Raw genomic sequence first — 21,099 nt, 5'->3', positions numbered from 1 at the left:
CTGAGGGTGGGGGCACCCTCAGGGCACTATAGTGCCAGGAAAACAAGTATGTGTTCCTGGCACTAGAGTGGTCCTTTAACACTCTTAAAACAGAGGCACTGCTTAGCAAAAAAAAAAATTCAGAGACTAGCGGAATGTCAAGTTCTAGAGCAGGAATACTAAACTACAGGTCTCTTTCTAAATACAAGCGAGTTAACCAGTTCCTTTTAATTGTGTTCATCGACCTATGTTTGAAGTGCTTGGGATCATCTTCATCCATTTATTCTCAATCAAAAAAACTGTTGAATGTATTGTTTATGTATATAATAGTACTGTATATGTCTGATAGTAAAAGTGTAATGTTGTTGACTACGTTCTCCAAGACATACTTGAAATCGAAAGAAATATCAGTGTATCCTTCATAGTGAAACAATTTTTAAACCAATAAATACATTCAGCCTTCAAGTCCTTGAGTACCAACATCATTGTTTTGTGAGTAGCACGCATCCTGTCACAATTAATAATCAATAAAACAAAAACTCAATAAAGAGGGCTTTTCCAGCTTCCCGTACTAGTCATAGGAGCGATTGCTTCAAACACATACCTGTGCAATATCGTCCGTTCGGTGCCAGCTGGAATCCAGGTTTGCAGATACATTTAAAACTTCCATCTTCGTTAATGCACATTCCATTTAAACACATGTTCTTCACACTGCATTCATCCATATCTGTAACACATACATCATAGAGTATTATTATTAGAATGTAGCGTGCCATCAATTATCAGCCCAATGTTTATATTGAATCTCTGTAATGTTTCTGGTTAGAGGTATGTTCACACTTCATTGAGATAATATTGAAGATAAATGTTCCCATCTATTTTACCCTTCCTGCTTTCTAACACCTCATTTTTATATCTAATAATGGTATGGATTTCCTTTTTTGTTTAGTGCACTCTACTTGTTCTTCATAGAACAAACACAGTCATCCCATAGATAAGACTGAATAAATCCTGTGTGATCGATTCATTATTCAAAATGCATCACAGCTCAAGCATTTATGAGAAATTCCACCTGGGAGACCTTTTTCAGCATTTTATCTGCAAACAGAGACAGCAATATGGAGCAAAAGCACCATAGAATGGAACCATTATGAAGCCTAATGGTCCAGAACCTCTAAAACATTGACAAAACGGATATTTCATCTTGGATGGCCGATCTCTCAATGCATTGATGAAAAATTTTGACACTCCACGTGTCAGTAAACTACAAATTTGATCATGTTTAGCCAGCCTAATACATCTACATGTATTTTAAAGACCACAAATACAATATGTCTGCATATGTTTCACAAATAAATTAAAAAAATAACATAAAGGAATTTCAGTCTATGTCAAAATTAGCTGTGGTGGTAACTGTCCATTTCCTGAAAAAAAAAAAAAAAGATCACACAATTTCTACCCCAAAAAGAACTTAGTAGTGAAGAGGTTAAACCATGAATTGTAATAAATTAGCAACAAACTTCAAAAATACGGAAAGAAATAGCTGAGACTGCATAAAGGTCTCCAACTGAGATGAGTAACTGACCCACATTTTTGTAAGCGCACCACAACTCAGTTTTTAGTATGTAAATTCTTTAATTGTTTTATCAGAATTGTGCATTTGTGAACTCAGTAGAGAAATACTTTATTTTTCTTCTCAATCTATCAAAATATCATATTTGTATTACTTTGTTTTATATTATTTAACTGTGTAGATCCTTACTACACTACCAGCTTGTTTTACAGTTTGGTGGGTTTCGTACATCATTTAAATAAATGTGATGTATATGAAGAAACACCATGGATCTTCCAGGGGTGGCTACTTTGGTTGTAGTCGCTTTCATTTAACCATAAGGAACTAGAAAGCTGTCAAGTTCCACGAGTTGCAGAACTACAATAGCTGAAGAGAGCACCAGGTTAACTTCTCTTAGTCTAGAGAGACAATCCGTTTTAGGAACAATTAAACCAATCAGGTCATGTGTACATATGTTATTAAAGCCTGTTAGCTGAGGGAATGTTCCGTAAGACATTACTTCACATTGTTCTATCATCTTCCTTGTGCAGAAGGGAATTTCATACAGCTGCAAATGAAAGGCTGCACCTGTGCAAATCAAGCTGGCTTAACGTGTAGCCAAGACACTGATGGGAAGAGCAAAGTAAGAAGAGACTTTGGACCTCTCAAAGAATTGGACAACGAGTCAAGGAAGAATTAGAGAAGAGTGATGACAAACTAGCTTTTATTCAAAATGATGAATCTGCTGGAAGCAATTACCTTGACAATTCTTTCCATCAGGAGCAACATGAAAACCAGCATTGCACACGCAGTGAAAGCTTCCATCTGTATTCACACAGCGCCCGTTGTTACAGATCCTGCCGTTCTGTAAACATTCATCGATGTCTAACAAAGGAAATATACAATATATCATTATCTACGCTGCTTTGCAAAACTGTAGTGGTTACAAACAATTTAAATGAAAAGAAGGTATTTATTTCTTCATTTATCACTAATAATAAATAAAAAAATAGAATGCTCATGAAACACACCAGTTCAGACTTAAAATTAAAGGAATACTCCATGCACAACTGATTGATGTAGTGGCTATGATGCCAGGCATGCCTTGGAGCATCTCCCACCACTACCAACACCACCAGTGGTAGAGGTAAACTGTTCTTGAATGTTTTGACTTCTTATCTGGGGTCCACTGAGCACTGCTACATGACCCTCGCTACCAACAACAGGAACACCTGTTAGCTCTCCTGAGCTAGGTCCTGCCGGACATAGCTCATTGGCTGAGACTAATCAATTGCACATTTAACAGCAGCAGCAATTTTTGGGGACTTTTCTGACAGTAGAGATGTATATGCCTGAAGAATACATAACAATGCAATATTTTAATAGGTTCCCCCCTCCCTCACCCCCCCCCTCTAATTAAAACCCCATAGCCACTTACCTGAATTTAGCGCCGATGTCCCTCGATGTTGGGTCAGGCTCCGCTCACACTCCTCACCCACCTACATCAGCCGGCGGGGAGACCTAATGCGCGCATTAGATCTCCCCATAGGAAAGCATGATTTCCTATGTACTCGAACAAATCATGCTGCATTAACCTCTTGTTGATAAACTCATTGCTACCATAACTATTACAGTTGAGTACTTACTTACTCGTCTTTACAATATCCAACATATCCACTATATTCTTTCTAGGAGAATAATTTTTGTAATCCACTGATAATGAGCTAAACTTGGTAAACTCACTATTGATACATGTAGTTGCATACTAGGGGAAGAGCATGCACATCACACCTACCACATGCATCCCTTAAGACCCATCCAACTCATTAACCCGATAAATCTAGCGAAGAGATGTTGCCGCTAGGGACGCAGATCTGTGTAAAGCTACTGTAAATGATAATAATTTTGGGAGTCTGGAATGGATCAATAAAATTTACATTCATTCTTATGTGAAATTTTAAATCAGTTCTCGAACAAATCGGAACTTGAACAGCGTTCTGAAACAAATTGAGTTGGAGTTCTGAGGTTCCACTGTAATATACTTAGTCTGAGCCCCTGAAGTTCCACATTGTCCCAATATGATTATCTCCACACCAATCATGGTAATGTGTCATGTGACTAAAGTATCTTGGGTTTATTCACCAACAATTATTTGGAGTAAGTAAAAAAACAATTTTCCAACTAGCTTAGTCAGGGGACTGTTTTAACTCAGGAATTATGCGCTAAATGTCCCAATTCAGTTCACTGCAAGTCACAATATAGTGAACAAACCTTGTTCTGCTAAATCATGAAACAGCTTAAATAAATATATATGAATGAGCAAGGTTATAGCATACATTTACAACCAATAAAAGTGAATATATTTGCATTCATATATTGGATACCTCTGCATTCCGTCCGGGTGGAGGTGCTCTGAAATCCAGGTTTACATTGGCAGATGTAGGAACCTGGGGTGTTAACGCAATCACCATGAAGGCATGGACTTCTTTCACACTCGTCAACATCTAGAACACAGAAAGAGGGCAGAAAAGTCAGGCTTCTTCCTTATTTGTGCAAGAAAAACAGCTACTTTGAATGTAGTTAACTTAGAAATACAGATTATAGCTTATGATTATGATAGAAATAAATACATATCACACAGTACAGTACACATGTCCACAGGGTATACTAAACCACACATTACAAAATATTGTAGGTTTTTGTATTAAATAAGGTGAGTGTATAGAGCATGGAATCAGATATGATCCTTGCACTTTCCCCATCTTCTGGGTGTTGACTTAAAAGAATTTACAGAATCTACTGGGTTCCACAATCCCTTGTCGGAATATTATTACCAAACCCCCACATAATAAAGTGCAGTGTCCGCTGGATACCCACAACCCTGTTTATAAAGGTTCCAGGGTGATGACAAGTTCCTCGCACCATCAACCACCGAACAATCCTTCCCCACCAAAACCCAGAACACTATACACTATCTGCAGGATCGGTGTGTGAATGAGTTCAAGAAGTGTTATAATGAACAGGTGTATAGGGACATAGGGACAAGTGAACACGGCTATGTATTTAAAGAACCTGAATAGAATGGACGCAACAACATTAGAAACGTAGCTGTACCTAAGAGAGGGTGTATGTTATTAGAACTGGTGCATATTTAATTTAATATCATAAATATAGCAAACCAGTAATTTCTCATAATGAATAGCAAATGTACTAATAAACACGAGAATAAAAAAAAAAAATAACCATCGAAGTAGGTCAGTGCTTTATATGCATAATGTGAGTGGAATTCCTTTCAATATAGTCAAGAATGCAAAACCAAGGGATTCAAGTGCATTCTTTCCATATTGTTAGATTCTGAACGGACAGAATGTTTTATCATATAAATGCAGAGCGTGTTTTAGGAGGAATGACATTTCCGAAAATAAATAAATATAAATAAGCATCTTAAAAGTATTCCAGGTGAAGATTTCATTCCGTGAACACAGGAGTTTGTAAGCGGTAAGGTTCCTGGCTTAGTAAATTGCATACTAGATTTATATTAATTGCTGAAAAAATCCCATCAAGAATACATTAAGTAGTTTTTGAAAGTTAATTTTGTCAGCGATCTGGAGAAAAGATCAAGACTCAGCAAAGACTGATGCTCATTCATAATTCTAGCCCTTAGGTAAACACCCTTTCCTAGTCAAACATCCTTCCTAAAAATGTTCTCTATTGAATGTGCTATGTAATGCAAGGGAGCTACTGCAATCTTTGCAGAGCAAACAAACTCCAAGTTACTATTTAACTCTATCATTCCCCTGAAAATGTGAAATGCATTAAGATGGAAAGTGTTGATTATACCTTAAGCACTCTAATTGGGAAAGGCAAAATCCTCCCAGATTTCCTCCCAGAAGAACCCATATTTCGCCCAGCCTGTGTGATTACCTTAAAGTGCACCTGTCATGCCCCAAACAATTAATGTTCATTAGAATGAGCATACATTCTATCTATACATTGTGCTAGCAGTTTTGCAAACAAATGTATAGACTAGGAGAAAAAACTATTTAAAAATAGGCTTTTCGCCCAGCTGTTAGTCAATGCCTCGGCGGGCCACGGCATTGACTGACAGAAGAGAGTAGAAAAGGGTCTTCTGCTCCCCTAAGCATAGCAACCACAGCACATGCACTGTATTTGCTATAGAAGCTCCCTAGCCACCTAGGAAGTATTGGAACAGAGTGACTTGTCATCACTGATGAGGTTTGCCCTGTTTGGGAATCCAGACTCTAGTGGCTGTCTCAGTGACAGTCATTAGAGGCGTTTCCGCGCTTCTCACTGTGAAAATCACAGTGAGAAGACGCTGGATGTCCATAGGAAAGCATTGAGAAATGCTATCCTATGAACTGTTTGAATGCGGGTGCATTCGGCGCTGGGAGCCCGGCGCTGGAGAAAGGTAAGTGTTTAACCCCTTCAGCCCCCTTCAGCCCAGCGGGAGTGGGACCCTGAGGGTGAGGGGGACGTAAGGACCCTATAGTGCCAGGAAAACGAGTTTGTTTTCCTGTCACTATAGTGGTCCTTTAACTTCTCTTCACATGCTCTTGCTTAAGTATGGAAACTTAAAATGGATGTATGGGAACAAAACTGGTGTGTACTATCTGACAATAAAATTAGTTAAGGTAAAGCTGACTTTGCACACTATGCGAATGCTCTTGCTGCTTCAGTGTCTCCAACACTGTGGCATATTCCCTTTATTTTACACTCACTATATACATCTTTTCTCTGTCCCAGACTATATAACAGTAGTGTCTGCCTGCTAGTAAGAAGTTTAGGAGAAGAGTGGACCAGTGAGTGCTAGGGGACAGTTGTTAGAAAAGATAGAGCTAGCACATCATAAGATTAATTTAAGCTCAGGGTGCTCTCTGCACTGTATGCCCTTGGTTGGACATCTTGCATTATTGGCAGGCAGCCTGGCGTGCATTTACGCCAGGCTAATCATCTGTCATTTTTGAGCATGTTTGTCCCTTTGGGCAGTTCTAGTTACACAATATGCGCCAGATATGCCCGGCGGGTTACCTTGGCCATGGGCCCAAAGGGGAGATCAGAGGATAATAATATATAATATAATATGTAATATATATACATATATACACACACAGATGATCCCATCTACCCCACACACATAATATAGGCCTATACCGTAAACTCATAATGCACAACCTATACACACTCTGGATCCCCTAGACACACTCTGGGTCCTCTACACACACTCTGGATCCTTTATACACTCTGAATCCCACACACAAAAAAGATCCCCTATAGACACACACTAAACCACCTACATTCCTGACACACTCTGAATCTCCTTTGCACACATTAAATCTGCCCTTACGCAAACACACGCACACTACATTCCCTAAACACACACTCTCCACAGCCCCTACACACAATACATCACCTATACACACATACACTACAGCCCCTATACATGCTCCCTATAAACTCACACTCTCTCACTCTCTATAGCCCCTAGCCACACATATTACACCACAAACACAACACAACTGAAACCAACCTACTTATACAAAACACCACACCACAATTGGCGCTCTACACACAATCCCACAAGCAGTCCCCAAATTCATGCACAATACAATTTCCTGACCATTTTGTAATCCGGTATCCAATTTATAGAGATACAAGAGAAAAGTCACAAGCAAACACAGTGCAAGCATGTCATTAAACTTGCTTGTGCTGCGCAGAACAAATACTGGGCATTTTTCTTATGTGAGGGTTCTTCAATGGGGCTCTGCACATGGGCTAACCAGAAGAGCATTGAACCAAGATGCTCACTTTGAGAGGGGACATGTTTGTCATGCCCTTCTAACTGGGCTGCTGTGATTAACACAAATTGTTTTCCCATTTGTATCCTACTATCTGTGCTGGGTATTGGCCAGGATAATAAGCTACCTCAGTTTCACGAGGAACATCTGTAGTCCATCACAACTTCAGACTATATTTAATATTACCAACACAGCTCCGGGGCTTACATCATATACATCACTCCGTTCCCTGATGGTTTCAAACCCACAGCTTTGTAAAACCAATTCCCATAGACTTGGGTAAGAATCCTTTTGTTATGCAAGTAAAAAACAAATTAGATTGTTTGAACTTTCAACAAAGAACATTACAATGGAATATTTTATAGTGGTAGAGACATAACTTTAGGCATACAAACCAGACTGGAATTATTCAACCCAGATCCTAGATTAGACTTAAACCCACAGCATTCTTGTCCAGTGTCTGATTGCAAGGATGATAGGAAATGTAGTATTTCAGCAACCGTTGGAATGCAACAGACAGGTAAGCATGACATTATATTTCTTTACTGATTTGCACATATAGGTAACTACATACTAGATACGTAGATCTTCTTTACTCGATAAGGAGGATTTTAGTAGGATTGACATTATCTCCAATATGGGATTGACAGGCAGAGATAAAAATAGAGCAAGAGTTCCCATTTGAAAAAGGGATGCACTCATTTTCAGTGCCAGACATACCAGAAAAAGGATGACACTAGCTTCCCCAGAAACAAAAATAATTAAAGGTAAGAAACTTAAAAATATTCAGGTCCAAATAAAAAAAAAGAAGTTAAAATTCTAGCTTTCCAAATTAAAGATTGTAGCTTCTAAAAGATGTGGTCTATATCCCTGGATACAGTAGTATAAGACATATCATCAATGCTTTATCAGTGGTTTGCAGCGTGTTTTACACCAATTCAGGACTGCAGTGTAAGTACCAAAACATTTTCACAAATACTCCCGTGTTAAAGAATTCACAGCTTCCATTGTTTGCATTCTATAGGCTATTACTTTTGGCACTAGGTCAATGTTAAAATGAGCCTTTCAAACATATTAGAATGTGTTGCATCTGTTTTGGCCTCTGTGATTGTGAGGAGTGATAAAAAGAGTTTCTGTTACAACACAATGTCTTGAACTGTAAACAGTACATATTGTTTAGGGACATGTTCTGTACATGATCAATGAGTACCATAACTCTGAGAATAACTACCATGTAAACTACAGCTCTTTCCCTCATCACATACAAATACTCAACAAAACTCATCTCAACAAAAGCAGTGACCTCCAACTCACATACTTGAACCAAACAAAAATGTGCTCTCTACACAACCACACATGACCCATGCTTCTCCAGATCAAATATCTGAAGTTCTTCTCTACAAATCACATGTCTCATTCCCTAGACTTCACCTGTCCTACTAGACTCCTACAGGATTTTACCTGTGCCGTTCTCATCTACAGATTTCCTGTATTATTTTCTAGATTCCACCTGTCTTCTAGACCGTGTTGTCTCAATATTCATGTACTTAACGTCGTGCAAGTAAAGGCACAATGACACAAATAATCTAGGCCAAAGTAGGACAAGTTAAACAACTTTTGATGAATCATAACTGCCATCATCCACAACCATTCAGGGGACTGACTGACAATGATATATGTTATAGTCCATGAGCAACATCATATTAAGCATTTACACCATAAGGTTCCAACACTCACATCAACATCATTAATAATCAGATTGCTCTGTATTTGAGTCCCACATATACATTCTGCAATAAACAAACTGCACTGGCCAATGGCAAAATAGACAACCACAGCCAAATTCATTGGAATGGTCCTCAGAACAGTATGTCCGTTCTACCTGCAGGAAATATTTCACCTTTTATTAAACTTAATTAAAACAATGCATCACCATCTCTTCCATAAGCAAACCATCTGCTTTCATGAAAAAAAAACAGCAGAAGACATGCATGAGCTCTCAATGCAACACAAGAACCATGTAAGGACTTTTAGAGCCCTACAATCTTGGCTGATCAGCCAAACTTACAAGTTTACCACCAAAAACATGGTTTCACCACCCTGATCCTTCATGATCTTATGTATTTTTATTATGCTTTTATCCGCCTATCTCTTCACCACTCCATGTACCATTCCCAAAATTAGCAAACCAATAAAACTTAGTTGGAGCACCAGATACTTTTCTATGATTGTGCAACAGATCACTGATTTTCCATAGCAGAATTACTGTGTATCCCAAAAAGATGGTGCACTAATTTCCATACCATTTCAATGTTGGCATGATAAATGCATCATATGTTGGTATTTGCCTTAAAACAGAAAAATGCAGCAGCATTTTAAACAACCAGTAGGATTTATGAAGGATTGGCAAAGACTGCTCGATGGTTGAAACATTGCTGTATTTCCATCTGTTTTAACACTAGTGAAATCAAGTTGATATGACCTGCGAGGTTCAAGTTCTTCTTTAGGAACAATTTCCAATACTAAATGTAGTGGAGCTCCCTGTACCTCTGGCTGGGTACCTCCGCCAAGGACCGCTTCCTAGCTGGAACAGGGGACAAACCTCAGCACTCCTGGAGCCGAATGGGGAATTCGCTCTAGACACCCCCAGGCACTGGTCGACACTCAGTCCTTGGAGCTCTAGTCCTTACAAGGACTTTCCCTGTTGAATCCTCCATGCTGAAACAAGCTGGAACAGTGATTAGCCCTTTCCCCTACCAGTAACCAGATGACACATAGTTCTGGGAGCACAAGCTGGAATATGTTTATTGGCAGCCCCAACGGACTTGATATGCAGGTCCCCATGAGAGTAGACTACGGTAAAAATCTACACACAATTACATTGGCTCTCCGGTCCAGGACACTCACATTCAAAACAAGATAATCCCTCCCCTGTGCCTGGGATATAATTGAGTCAAGCACTGTATTAAACACAATTATCTCCAGGCACAAAAACACACATTTCCCAAACACTCCAAAAGTACCTTAAAAATACATAAAAGGGGGGCGGGGCCGGGCGGCCATGCCGGCAGGCTGCTAGCCACAATAGCTCCAGGGGAACTCGACGACTAATGGGCAAAAAACCCACTAAAACCAGCCTGGAACCCCCTGAGAGTGAGTGATACCTGGTCCTGGAGTGTCCCGGTGCAGCTGGAGCACCTGAGAACGGGTGGACTGGGTCCTGGTGAGATGCTCCGGGGCTGGGGCCTACCCGGGAGGGGAGTGGGGCGGACGGCCGCTGCCTCGCTCTCCATCCCGGTATTGTCTGGAAATGGTGCCGGCTGCGGGGTCCCCGGCCTCGTTCACCCCCCCTCTGGGCCGGTGGGGGTTATCCCGGCCCCCACCGAGCAGGCAACATCCTGGCAGAGCTTTTTAGGTGACTCAGCGCTGACAGCCACCACGCGGCCCGGAGAAATGGCCGACAGAGAAGCACTTGCCGACCAAAGAAGAAGGCGTGCTGAAAAAGCACCAGCGGCACTTGGCCCGAGCCACGACCACCCAGGGTACTCATATACAAGTCGGGGCAGCAGTGGGGACCTGCGGCTCAGCCGACCACCCACACTGCAAGCAGGCCCACCCAGCGCCTATGTAAACCGAACGCGCCTCACCAGAGCTCCCTATACTGCACACCGAGGACCAACACGGAGGCAGTGCCCAAACGATTACCCCAGTACAGTGGGGCACAGCAAAGCATCATACTCACGCCTGCATACCAGCAGAGAAGGAAAACCCACAGAGATCCGCAGACACTCTGACCTGCAGTGGGTCCCAAAAACGTTAAGTACACAGAGGTGTTAAACGAGGACTAAATTTAATCCTGGAAAAAAGGACACTGCCTACCATCATCCCTGACGCCAAACTGACAGGTACCCCAGCTCCTTCCGACAGAAGGCAACTAAAGCAGAAGCTACTGGACCAATTGCTGAAAGCCGTGACAACAGGGACCCTGGCTATGGATACAACCAAACAGACATGTCCACCACTGGTACTATAACTGAGGCTCCAGTTAGAGATAGTATTGATGCCCTAATGTAGACAACAACTTAGCAAGCCACAACCTGCCTGGTGGTATAATATCTCCATATTTGAATACTCACCTTAAGTTAAGCTATTGTTCCATATAAGCATAAGCCTGTATAACTGCAATTTATTACCTTGCCTGATGAAACCTAGGTCTTAAGCGAACCTATAATGAAACGTCCTGAAACATTAGCCTGTTGTTTCAAGTTTCTCATGAAAATAAGCTGATCAATGTGCAGAATAGCCATGTAATTACAATGTAAGAGCGAATTGTAAAAAAAAAAAACGTAAAAATGTGCATTTCTTTTATGTGACATGACTCTGTAAAATTGCATGTATATCTTGGTTGGCTCTGCTGTCGTGGCATTGTAGACCGTATTGTATTTTCTCTGCACGGAAAAATCTCTGCACGAGCCATGTTTTTTCCTCCTTTGTCCCTCCTCTACCTATTTCTACATGGCATGTGCATTATGTTAACATATTGAAAACTAAGCGTCAACCTAAACTATTGTTCTACTATAAAAACTATAAAAATGTGCCTGTATAAAACATGCCATGACTTGCACTATGTTTACCTATCTTACTGAATATCGCTGTTGTGGCGAATATCTGCGATCTGTTAATTCTGTGCACACCTAAAATAAAGAATTAAAAAAAAAAAAATAAAAAAAAAAAAATACATAAAAACCCCTAAACGTTACATCCCCTGATAGGCCCGATCTGGGTGACCAGCATATCCAAAATTCACCCAGATCAGTTCAGGGGTTCAGGATTTACCTGGAAGTCATAATTTGACCGACCGCACGCATGATCCCATGCCCATAACAGTTCCAGAGAATCAGGGCTTACAGTCGGTCTAGTTCGGTAGTTTAAAAACCGAACAAACTACCGAACATAGTCAATATTCTTACCCTGGAGCTTGTTTCCCTTGTTTGTGGCAACATTTCCACCGAACAGTGTCTTTCTAAGTGCTGTGGAACCGAACACAGGAGATCATGGAAGTCCAGCGGTGTTCAGGAGTTTCAGAGTCTGAAAATAGTTCCATGAACTCGATGACCAAACACCGCTGCCTGTGTTCATGCAAACAAGATGGCCACCACCTCGTGGTCGTCCATAAAAAATGCGGCCACCCAGACGTACACTGCGGTGGAAATTGCTGAAAGTACCAATTAGGCTTAACAAGCTCCAGGGTGGTCTCTGGTTCGTGCGGCTGTTCGGTTCCTGAACCATATAGACCAATTACACGAACAGAGACTTTTACATTACATTTTACAGGGTCCATAGTCTGTGGGGTGGGGCTGGCAAGCAGACTCCTCCATAAACTCGTTACTTGGAAAGGGGAGTTTGTCACACTAAACTTGCGCACAAGCCCTATACAGGGGTTTAGAAACAGTTTAAGAGTAATATGTCAAATTTTATAACATGACTTGGAACAAGCTGTTGACGAAAGACATCCCAGAAATATTGATAACTTAAAGTTGCTCTGCAACAAGGAGCAAGACAAAATAACTCCAAATTGATGTACGGGCCTGATCAACAAGTACAGAAAATATTTGGTTGACGTTATTACTACCAACACTACCCATAAACAAGTGCAGAACAAGTCCAAATGAATTTCTGACTGCTAATCTTACAGCTAACATTCTACCATATATACAGTGCAAGCATATTCATACATTACTTTTCATTCACTTCTTAAAAAGTGAAGTTATCTTATGTGAAGCAACCAAAGCCAAATTTCCAAGGAGAGGTTTCTCAGGACAACGTTTATGATTTTGCTTCCTGAATCGCACAACATGACTCACCACAAAAGGCTTGGACTTCCCAATAATGTTTATGAACCAACATTCTTAACTATAAATTCCACACACTTTAAAATGCATTACGAAAACATTTTACCAGCCCATGAAACTTAGTCGCTCCCTGAGTTACAACTCAGCAACAATCTCAACATCTTTACTGTCAAGGTAACTTGTAAATGTCTTGGCATACTCAAATTTTCCATTTGCTCAGAAACCATCAAGAATTCCACTGTTGGTAACTTTGGCAATTGTAGCTAAAAGGGATTTTCACTCTTGCTAACATTATTTCTGTTCTCTTCTGTCACTTTTGAGAAGCTGCCCCAAACAGGGCAGGCAAATACAGGGAGCCTATGGTTGCAGTGTGTCATCATTAAATTTTTTTGTTTCTCTGTTACACAATTAATTTTTGGTACCTAATTAATAAGATACTACAATTAAATTGTGGAATTCATCTTATTAATTTGGCAAAGGAAACCTCATACATGTTTTTCTATGAAACAAAATGTGAAATGTGTTTGAGTCGATGTGAACTGAAAGAGTTACAGGATTTAAGCCAAAAGAGCTAGCAATTCTTACTTGGTTTTAAACTCCTGTTACCTCATCACAGTTCACTGTTAGTCAAATAGTCCGCCTAGCTACACAGTGCTGTCTGGCCAAGGATTGGAAGGTGGGGTACTCTCTCTGACCCATGTCTTTAAAAAATTGCATTTATTCACCAGATCTGTTCCATGAATACACACATTGTGGATACAATCCAACAATCCCTCAATTTTGAGGGCCCTTTGGCCACTGCTTATTCTCCCTCTAGTAATTACCCCCAATCACAGATTTGAAGAATTCCATGCTGGGGCAACTCCCCATTTTATTATGGGCTTGATGTGGGAAAATATTTCAAGGCTTGGATGAGACAATGGACAGACTTTGGAAATACTTTTAACATACCCACTCACCTCTGTTCTGCATACTTGGTGTAGAGGTACATATGAGTGGTGGTCCCCCTTTTTATTATGTTCATTATATTTTATTATGTTCCTTAATTATAGATAGCAATATGGTAAGCCTCATGGAGGCCTCATAGAGACTGTACTTCTTCCTGGCTTTGGAAATCCAACAAGCGCTCACTATAAAATGTGGCCCGGGGGGAATAGGTGGACATTTAGCACCACATAGATCCAGTTTCATGCAAAATGACAGCAAATTATTTATTTTATTTGCAGGACTACCTTTTTAGTTAGTTTCCTGTCATATATCGGTTGTCCTTTTTTCTTTTTCTTTTTTAAGTGGCCTGGTTGAATATAAGTGTTTATACTTAGACACTATAGTCACCCAAACAACTTAAGCTTAATGAAGCAGTTTTGGTGAAAAGATTATGCCCCTGCAGTCTCACTGCTCAATTTTCTGCCATTTAGGAGTTAAATCACTTTTTTCCACCTCTCTGCATGTGGCTTATACTTCCTTTATTGCACATTTTGTTTAATTTAGAATTCCTTATCGCCTGCTCCGTTAATAGCCTTCTAGATGCTGTATGAGCTTCCTGTATGTGATTAAAGTGGAATATACAGAGCACGAAATAAAAACGTCTAAAGTAAGTTAACATCTAATTGAAATGAATTTTTGAGTCACACCCAGGAGAGGTGTGGCTAGAGTTGAATAAACAAAAACAAAAGTAGTTTAATTCCTAAATGGCAGAGAATTAGGCATGTGATGCCTATAGGGGCCCTTTAATAGGATTGTTATATAATGTTTACTAGGCTACTGAAAGTATTCTATTCTAAGGTACAGTTTGTTGCAGAACTCTAGTTGTAGAATGAGAAAAACTAATGATATAAATTATTAATGATTAACTTTACTACAACAACAGGAAGTACAGAGTTGGGGGGTCACAGGGACGAATACATTCATGTGAGTGTGTCTCCAAAGAATTATACAGTTGTTTATTGTTGCTCTCTTACAAGTTCATGTTAATACAATTATTTAGAAGGAATGTTTGTAAAGTATAAATAAACTGTCAGTTTTCTCATAATTGTTTGCAAAAAGTGGTATATCAAGACAGTGCTACATGTGTGCTGGCTACCTTTCAGTGAATATTACGTATTATGTAAGTTCCTCTTTACTCACTCTAGTAAACACTATTAAAGCTTGTGAATTCCTTACATTTCTCCCATAACTTCCACAGGGCAATGGACCATCGCAAGAAGTTCTAATAATAAATTCTAATAATTTGCAATGTACGCCCAGACCCTGCCATGACAGCTGGGCACACAATGCCAAATAAAATTACATTTTTAAATACAAGCATAGATTTATGCTTGTATTTTATACAGGTAGATATTAGGTTATGCAAAAACTCTACGTATACATGTCGAAATTCCACTTCAATAATTATGTATTAATGAATTTATTAAAAATGTTTAGCAAAGAGTCATTGTACATATTATGCAGTCTGGTGTCACAAGACAATGAATGTTTTAAGGTAAATTCCCATATATATTGGTTCTTATTTAAAATAAGAAATAGTAGACTGATTGTCCCTAATAGGGTTTATAATGTATTATGTTAATCCAAACTAATTTTGTTATATCACATTTGGAAATACAAAATATATTTTTCAAGAACATGTAATCTGACTAAATCTGTCACATTCTGCGATCTATTACACTGCCAAAATTGTATTCACTCAAGTACTTGAAGACACACTCCGGGTAAGATAACAATTTCATCAACATAAGGTTGTTATAGTGCCAAAAGTTCCTTGTCGCTGGCTCACGTAAAGGGGTTAACCGATCTCAATTGGATTAACCTCAAAGTCTTTGTTCTAGTGCCGAATCACCCTGCCTCTTGGCATCTCTTGCAGAATCGGGCAGTGGTTCTGCTGATTGACTGATTGACTTTAGAGAGTCTTAGAAAATGGAAGGGCAGACAGGCAGGGAGATTCAATGCTGGAATAATAAAGACTTTGGTGTTAAATCATTTGAGACCCCATAAGGTGAGCCAGCGTTAGGGACCTCCTTGCACCGTAACAACTTAATTTCGATGAAGTTGATATGGTGCCTTAACTGTTAGTTGTAAAACCTTACAATTTAAATATATACATTAAAAAAGCTAGACCTACTATCACAAAAAAAGTGAAATTCTAAGTGCAAGTGAAAAAAAGTTTTTAAATTGTGCAAGTGCACAAACAGTTTTTTTATAAAATAATAATATGAAAAGAATGTAAGAATTATGATCTTACCGACGCATTCTCCTCTGTTATCCAGGTGGAATCCTTTGTTACACTCACATCGATAGCTCCCAGGAGTAGGGATACAGCGGCCATGTAAACACAGGTTCCGATAAACTGCACAGTAATCTGTTACTTGCTGTGTCACATTGAAAGGCAAGACCACTAAAAACAAACAAAGATAATCAACTTAAAAACATCAAATCTACATGAAAACGGATAATGGGATTTATTTTAGAGTAACATTGGGAACAGAAAACTAAGTAGTGAATGATGTAGCAGTAGGTGTGTTCCTTAAGGCCTCCGACCACAAACCCAGCTAACAGAACATAAAGAAAAACGTAATTGAATGTATTTCACCTATTGTATATAAAAAAAAAAATATTTTACTCCTGCAAAAATATTACTCCTTTTGTTTATTATATCCATTCCTGTTCCGTAGTCCAGAAACCGAGTTAGCAGAACATACAGAGGAACTTCATTTCCACTAAGCACTACCATCCTACTTTATATCGTATTGTCCTTTTCCCCTACTGTATAGTGCGGTGGACTATGTTGGGGCTTAATAAATTCTAGAAATAATAATAAAAATATGAAGGCCCCAAACTAAAGGACTTATAACAAAACATGGAGGGCATAAATTATGCACTTCTTAAAAAAGTATTTTGGATGCCTCTTTCCTACCAAGCTGCTGGAATCGACACTGCCTGGCTTTTTTAGAATTGGCTCCCTTATTAAGTCATATCTTTCCACTGTATTTACACTTTATCTCAAACTTATGAAAACTATCCAGTAAAGAAATTAACCGACCAATAAATGACAACTGGTTAGTCATATAAACCATGTTTTTTATAAATCCAAAGCTTAAATATGATACAATAACAAGTAACAACAAGTACACATTGCTACTAAAAATATATTCAATAAAGATGCATTCAAGAAAAGTATTTACCAGGTAAAGGTCTGGGTGTAGGTCCCCCAGGAATAATAGGAGGGTATATAGGTGGACCAACTGGACCAATTGGAGGGAAAACTGGACCTATGGGAATGATTTCAGGTCCTGGTCCTAGTGGTTGTCCTGGTAATACTGCTGCACAGAGTTTGCGATATTCATCTGAAATCAGAAAGGGTTATAATAGACATAATGAACATGAGTGGTACAAGTGAAATACAACTTAGAACTAGGGATTACTGGTCTCCACTACCTGCAGCTATAGAATCTCATCCAAACATCTCAACTATCTTTAAGTTCTGTCTTGGAAACATCAACCTTCGTAAGCAACCGCCAGCAAAACTGATTCGTGTCTCTGAACAAAAGATCTGTTCTACTTTGTCTTGACCATAAATACATTTTGCAACAGCTTACCCACTCTCATACATATTATTCCATTAACTCGTAGCCTTTAGCATCGTCAACATTACTGTCTGTTTGGAATACAGCCTAGTCTAGGTATTTTTTGCCTTTCTGATAAGGAAGGTTAATCTTCACATATAGACTTCTGCATAGTGCCCTACATTTTGACTTCCTGTAAATAAACTAGTATTTGTGTCTAAGATGGCTCTCAAGCCAAATTATCTATTGCCACAACAACTGTAATACAACTTTACAGCCAGCAGACACATACACGCGGTCAAACTTTCCCATGCAAATTATGATACTTGACTTGAAAGTTGGCACCTACCCTCTGCTTTAACTGGTGTAACTGCTGTATGCTGTAGAGTAGGAATGGGTCACCATGATATCTCTGTGCCTTTCCCATTAAGTATTATTGACTTGTATCAAAGTAAATTTTCTTTATATATACATATTTATATACAGTGCAGTAGAGGCACTGCTACTTAAGATGTTTAAATGCCACCGTGCAATTCCAGCCAAATAATACAAATATCGCGAGGGAATGCCCTCACTGGTCTTGCTCGTAAATGCTTAAAAAGTCATTAACATTTCAGTCCAACAAACTGGACTTTCATCAGGATATATATCTTCTTTAAACTTTTTTTAATTTTTTTTACAAAGTGAAATTTTGAATCTTATCTAACACAAGGCTGGTCTGAAGACTATTTTTATAATAAACACAAATAAGTTCAAAGTCAATAGTTTCCTGTACAAATATCCAAAGCAGATGCTGCACAAAAGGAACTAATATGTAAACCATTGTATGGGATAGCAATAACATTAACACACACATACCTGTTCCACGGATTGGGCACATATCAGGTGTTGTGGTTGCTGCTACTGACCAGCATCGTCCTTTATCACAGCAGCATTGAATTTTGGGTAGAGGTTGAGGAAATTGGTTTGTGCACCTTCCATTGGTTAATGAACCGAAGCAAAACCCAAGGCGTGTATCTAATAGACAGAATAAATCTTATTACAAGGAGTATATATGAAAGAAGGGTTCAATTTGGAAATAAGATGATAATAGCTGCCCATTACTCTGTAATGATTAATTTAAACCAGGGGTACCCAACAGGTAGATTCCTAGATGTTTTAAAACTACAGGTTCTATGATGCTTTGTCATTCTAAAGGCATGCAATCATCATTGGAGTTGTAGTTTTACAATATCTGGGGAACCAGCTTTTATTGGAGGATGAGCTACATTTAAAACAAGGACACGTGGACAAAAATGAAAGAAATTGGCAATTTGTGTTCCATATTTGTGCTTCATATTTTGAATGGTACGTTGGAATGCAATAATTAAGGGCTGCTGTGTATATATTTCACATATACAGGAGATTAATAATGTGTTTTAGAATATATATATACACACAAATATAAATGTAAATATATGTTTATGATTAGTGTGGCAAACATAAAGTTTGAGTGTGAGAGTCAGTGTAACTGTATATCTCACCAATGCATCTTGATCCATCCGGAGGTGAATAAAATCCCGGAGGACACTTACAGAAGTAACTGCCAACAGTGTTACCACATTCACCTAATTCGCAGATCCCGGGAATTGTGCTACATTCATCGATATCTTTAAAAAAAAAAGAATGAAACACAAATTCAAAATTCAAAACATCTCAAAATATTACAGTGCACAGCCTACCAAGGCAAACAGACTATCAGTCCAGAACTGAATTTTATATCTGTTATACCTAGATGAAATACGGATTTAAAAAAACGCAGGAATATACCGTGTTTGTGGTTTACATGTTGAACAGCGGCCCCTTTTAGGCTGACTATGGAAGAGAATGCTAAGAGACACTGGAATGTCTCCAAAACAAACCAAATCCCTTTTTATTCTGTGCAACATAACAAAATCCTAGATTTTCATGTGGATTGCTGTCTATGCTTGCCAAGAACTACAAGTATATGATATAAAAGTCAAAATTAAGTTCTGTAGTCCAATATCCCATACAATCTCTGCCCATTCAGCCACAAGGACAATTCCCGTGCCATTTTTAATACCAGTCTGCGTTGCTGCGTACGCTTGTATATCTGCTAGCCACGAACGAACCTGTAAATCAGTATTATAGTTGTAGTTGTTAAAATAAGGTAAATCCTCTATGCTGTTTGCGTTATTAATTTAATTTCATGTAGAAGGTGTTAAGTTGTATGTAATCTGGGAAAGACATAGTCTTAATTCCAAACATTTCACAGAAGTGTAAGTCTGAATGACTGTTTCCCCCCCATATTAGCAACAAGCTCTAAAAAGGCACCTTGGGGAACTTCTGCGGTTTACAAAAAAGCACATCTATGGTCTGTGTTTGACTTGTGTATGGATAGAAAATAAAGCCGCATATGTATTCATTTTGAATGTGCTTGACTCATGTGCACCTCTGTTTACATAACACTCCACAGTGTGGCTTGCTATATGGGTTTTGTGCAAAATCTTAAGTTCATGCTTTGGTAGAAGGTGAATTAATCTGCCTTAACCTGTGTATACACATTGTGGATTAGGGAACTATAAATAAAAGATGCAGTGTTAGGTTTGCCAACATTTTTTTTTGCTTTTTCTTTAAAGGTTGGAGAGACGCAACGAAGGTTGAATATGGGGGTAAGCACCTGACAGCAAAATTGCATTATATACAAAGCTATATCTCCCAAAATTTCAAATGGACATAGAGGGACACTTTCATTTCAGGGGTGTGAGTGGGGATGTGGCTAGCTGTTCTGAGAAATTGTAGGTGACTTACTGATCATTTATGCAACTAAAATATAATTTAGAGCAAGAGCAATGTATCTTATTTACCCTGACTGATTTCTAAACACATTTATTGTAGTTTAAAGACACATTACTGTGAGTATTATTGCTTTGGAGTTTCGTTACACACTCAGGAATTTTGCCAAAAATAGGGACTGTCCATCCTAAATAGGGACATATGGGAGGTATGCATAGAAGATCTCCTGATATTATCTCCTGAATATATTATCTTCCAGCAACCAGGATTGAGAATGATGAGTAAAGACTATTCTTTCCCACTTTGTCGTTTCTTCATTCATTACTCCCTTTTTTAAAGAATATTGTATTTCTTCTTTATTTTTTCTTGTTTCATTTGATACAGGAAGTATCAGGGCCAGTTTGACAGCCAGGGGTAACAAGGTTAATTTTTAAAAGTGCTAATTTCTCTTGAAATCTGGACTCTTTGTAAAATAAAAATAAAATGAGTACACACTCTTGACACATAAAAGACTTCAGCAAGCCTTTAATATAAGGGACATT

General features: G+C 38.8%; 1 protein-coding gene across 1 annotated transcript in view; it reads right to left on the bottom strand.

Annotated features, from left to right (window-relative positions):
- The window catches only part of FBN1 (fibrillin 1), a 204,699-nt gene that overhangs the window by 86,831 nt on the left and 96,769 nt on the right, over positions 1-21,099 (bottom strand). Inside the window, exons 8-14 of the mRNA XM_063449025.1 lie at positions 19,285-19,410; positions 18,620-18,778; positions 17,381-17,542; positions 16,441-16,593; positions 3,916-4,035; positions 2,291-2,416; positions 584-706 (exon numbers count right to left, since the gene is read on the bottom strand). Of these exons, the coding sequence (XP_063305095.1) occupies positions 584-706; positions 2,291-2,416; positions 3,916-4,035; positions 16,441-16,593; positions 17,381-17,542; positions 18,620-18,778; positions 19,285-19,410 (969 nt within the window). The remainder of the gene's footprint in view (positions 1-583; positions 707-2,290; positions 2,417-3,915; positions 4,036-16,440; positions 16,594-17,380; positions 17,543-18,619; positions 18,779-19,284; positions 19,411-21,099) is intronic.

Source organism: Pelobates fuscus, chromosome 3, assembly GCF_036172605.1.
Source record: "Pelobates fuscus isolate aPelFus1 chromosome 3, aPelFus1.pri, whole genome shotgun sequence".
NCBI lineage: Eukaryota > Metazoa > Chordata > Amphibia > Anura > Pelobatidae > Pelobates > Pelobates fuscus.
Note: the sequence above shows the minus strand (reverse complement) of the source record. Positions and strands in the feature narration are given on the sequence as shown.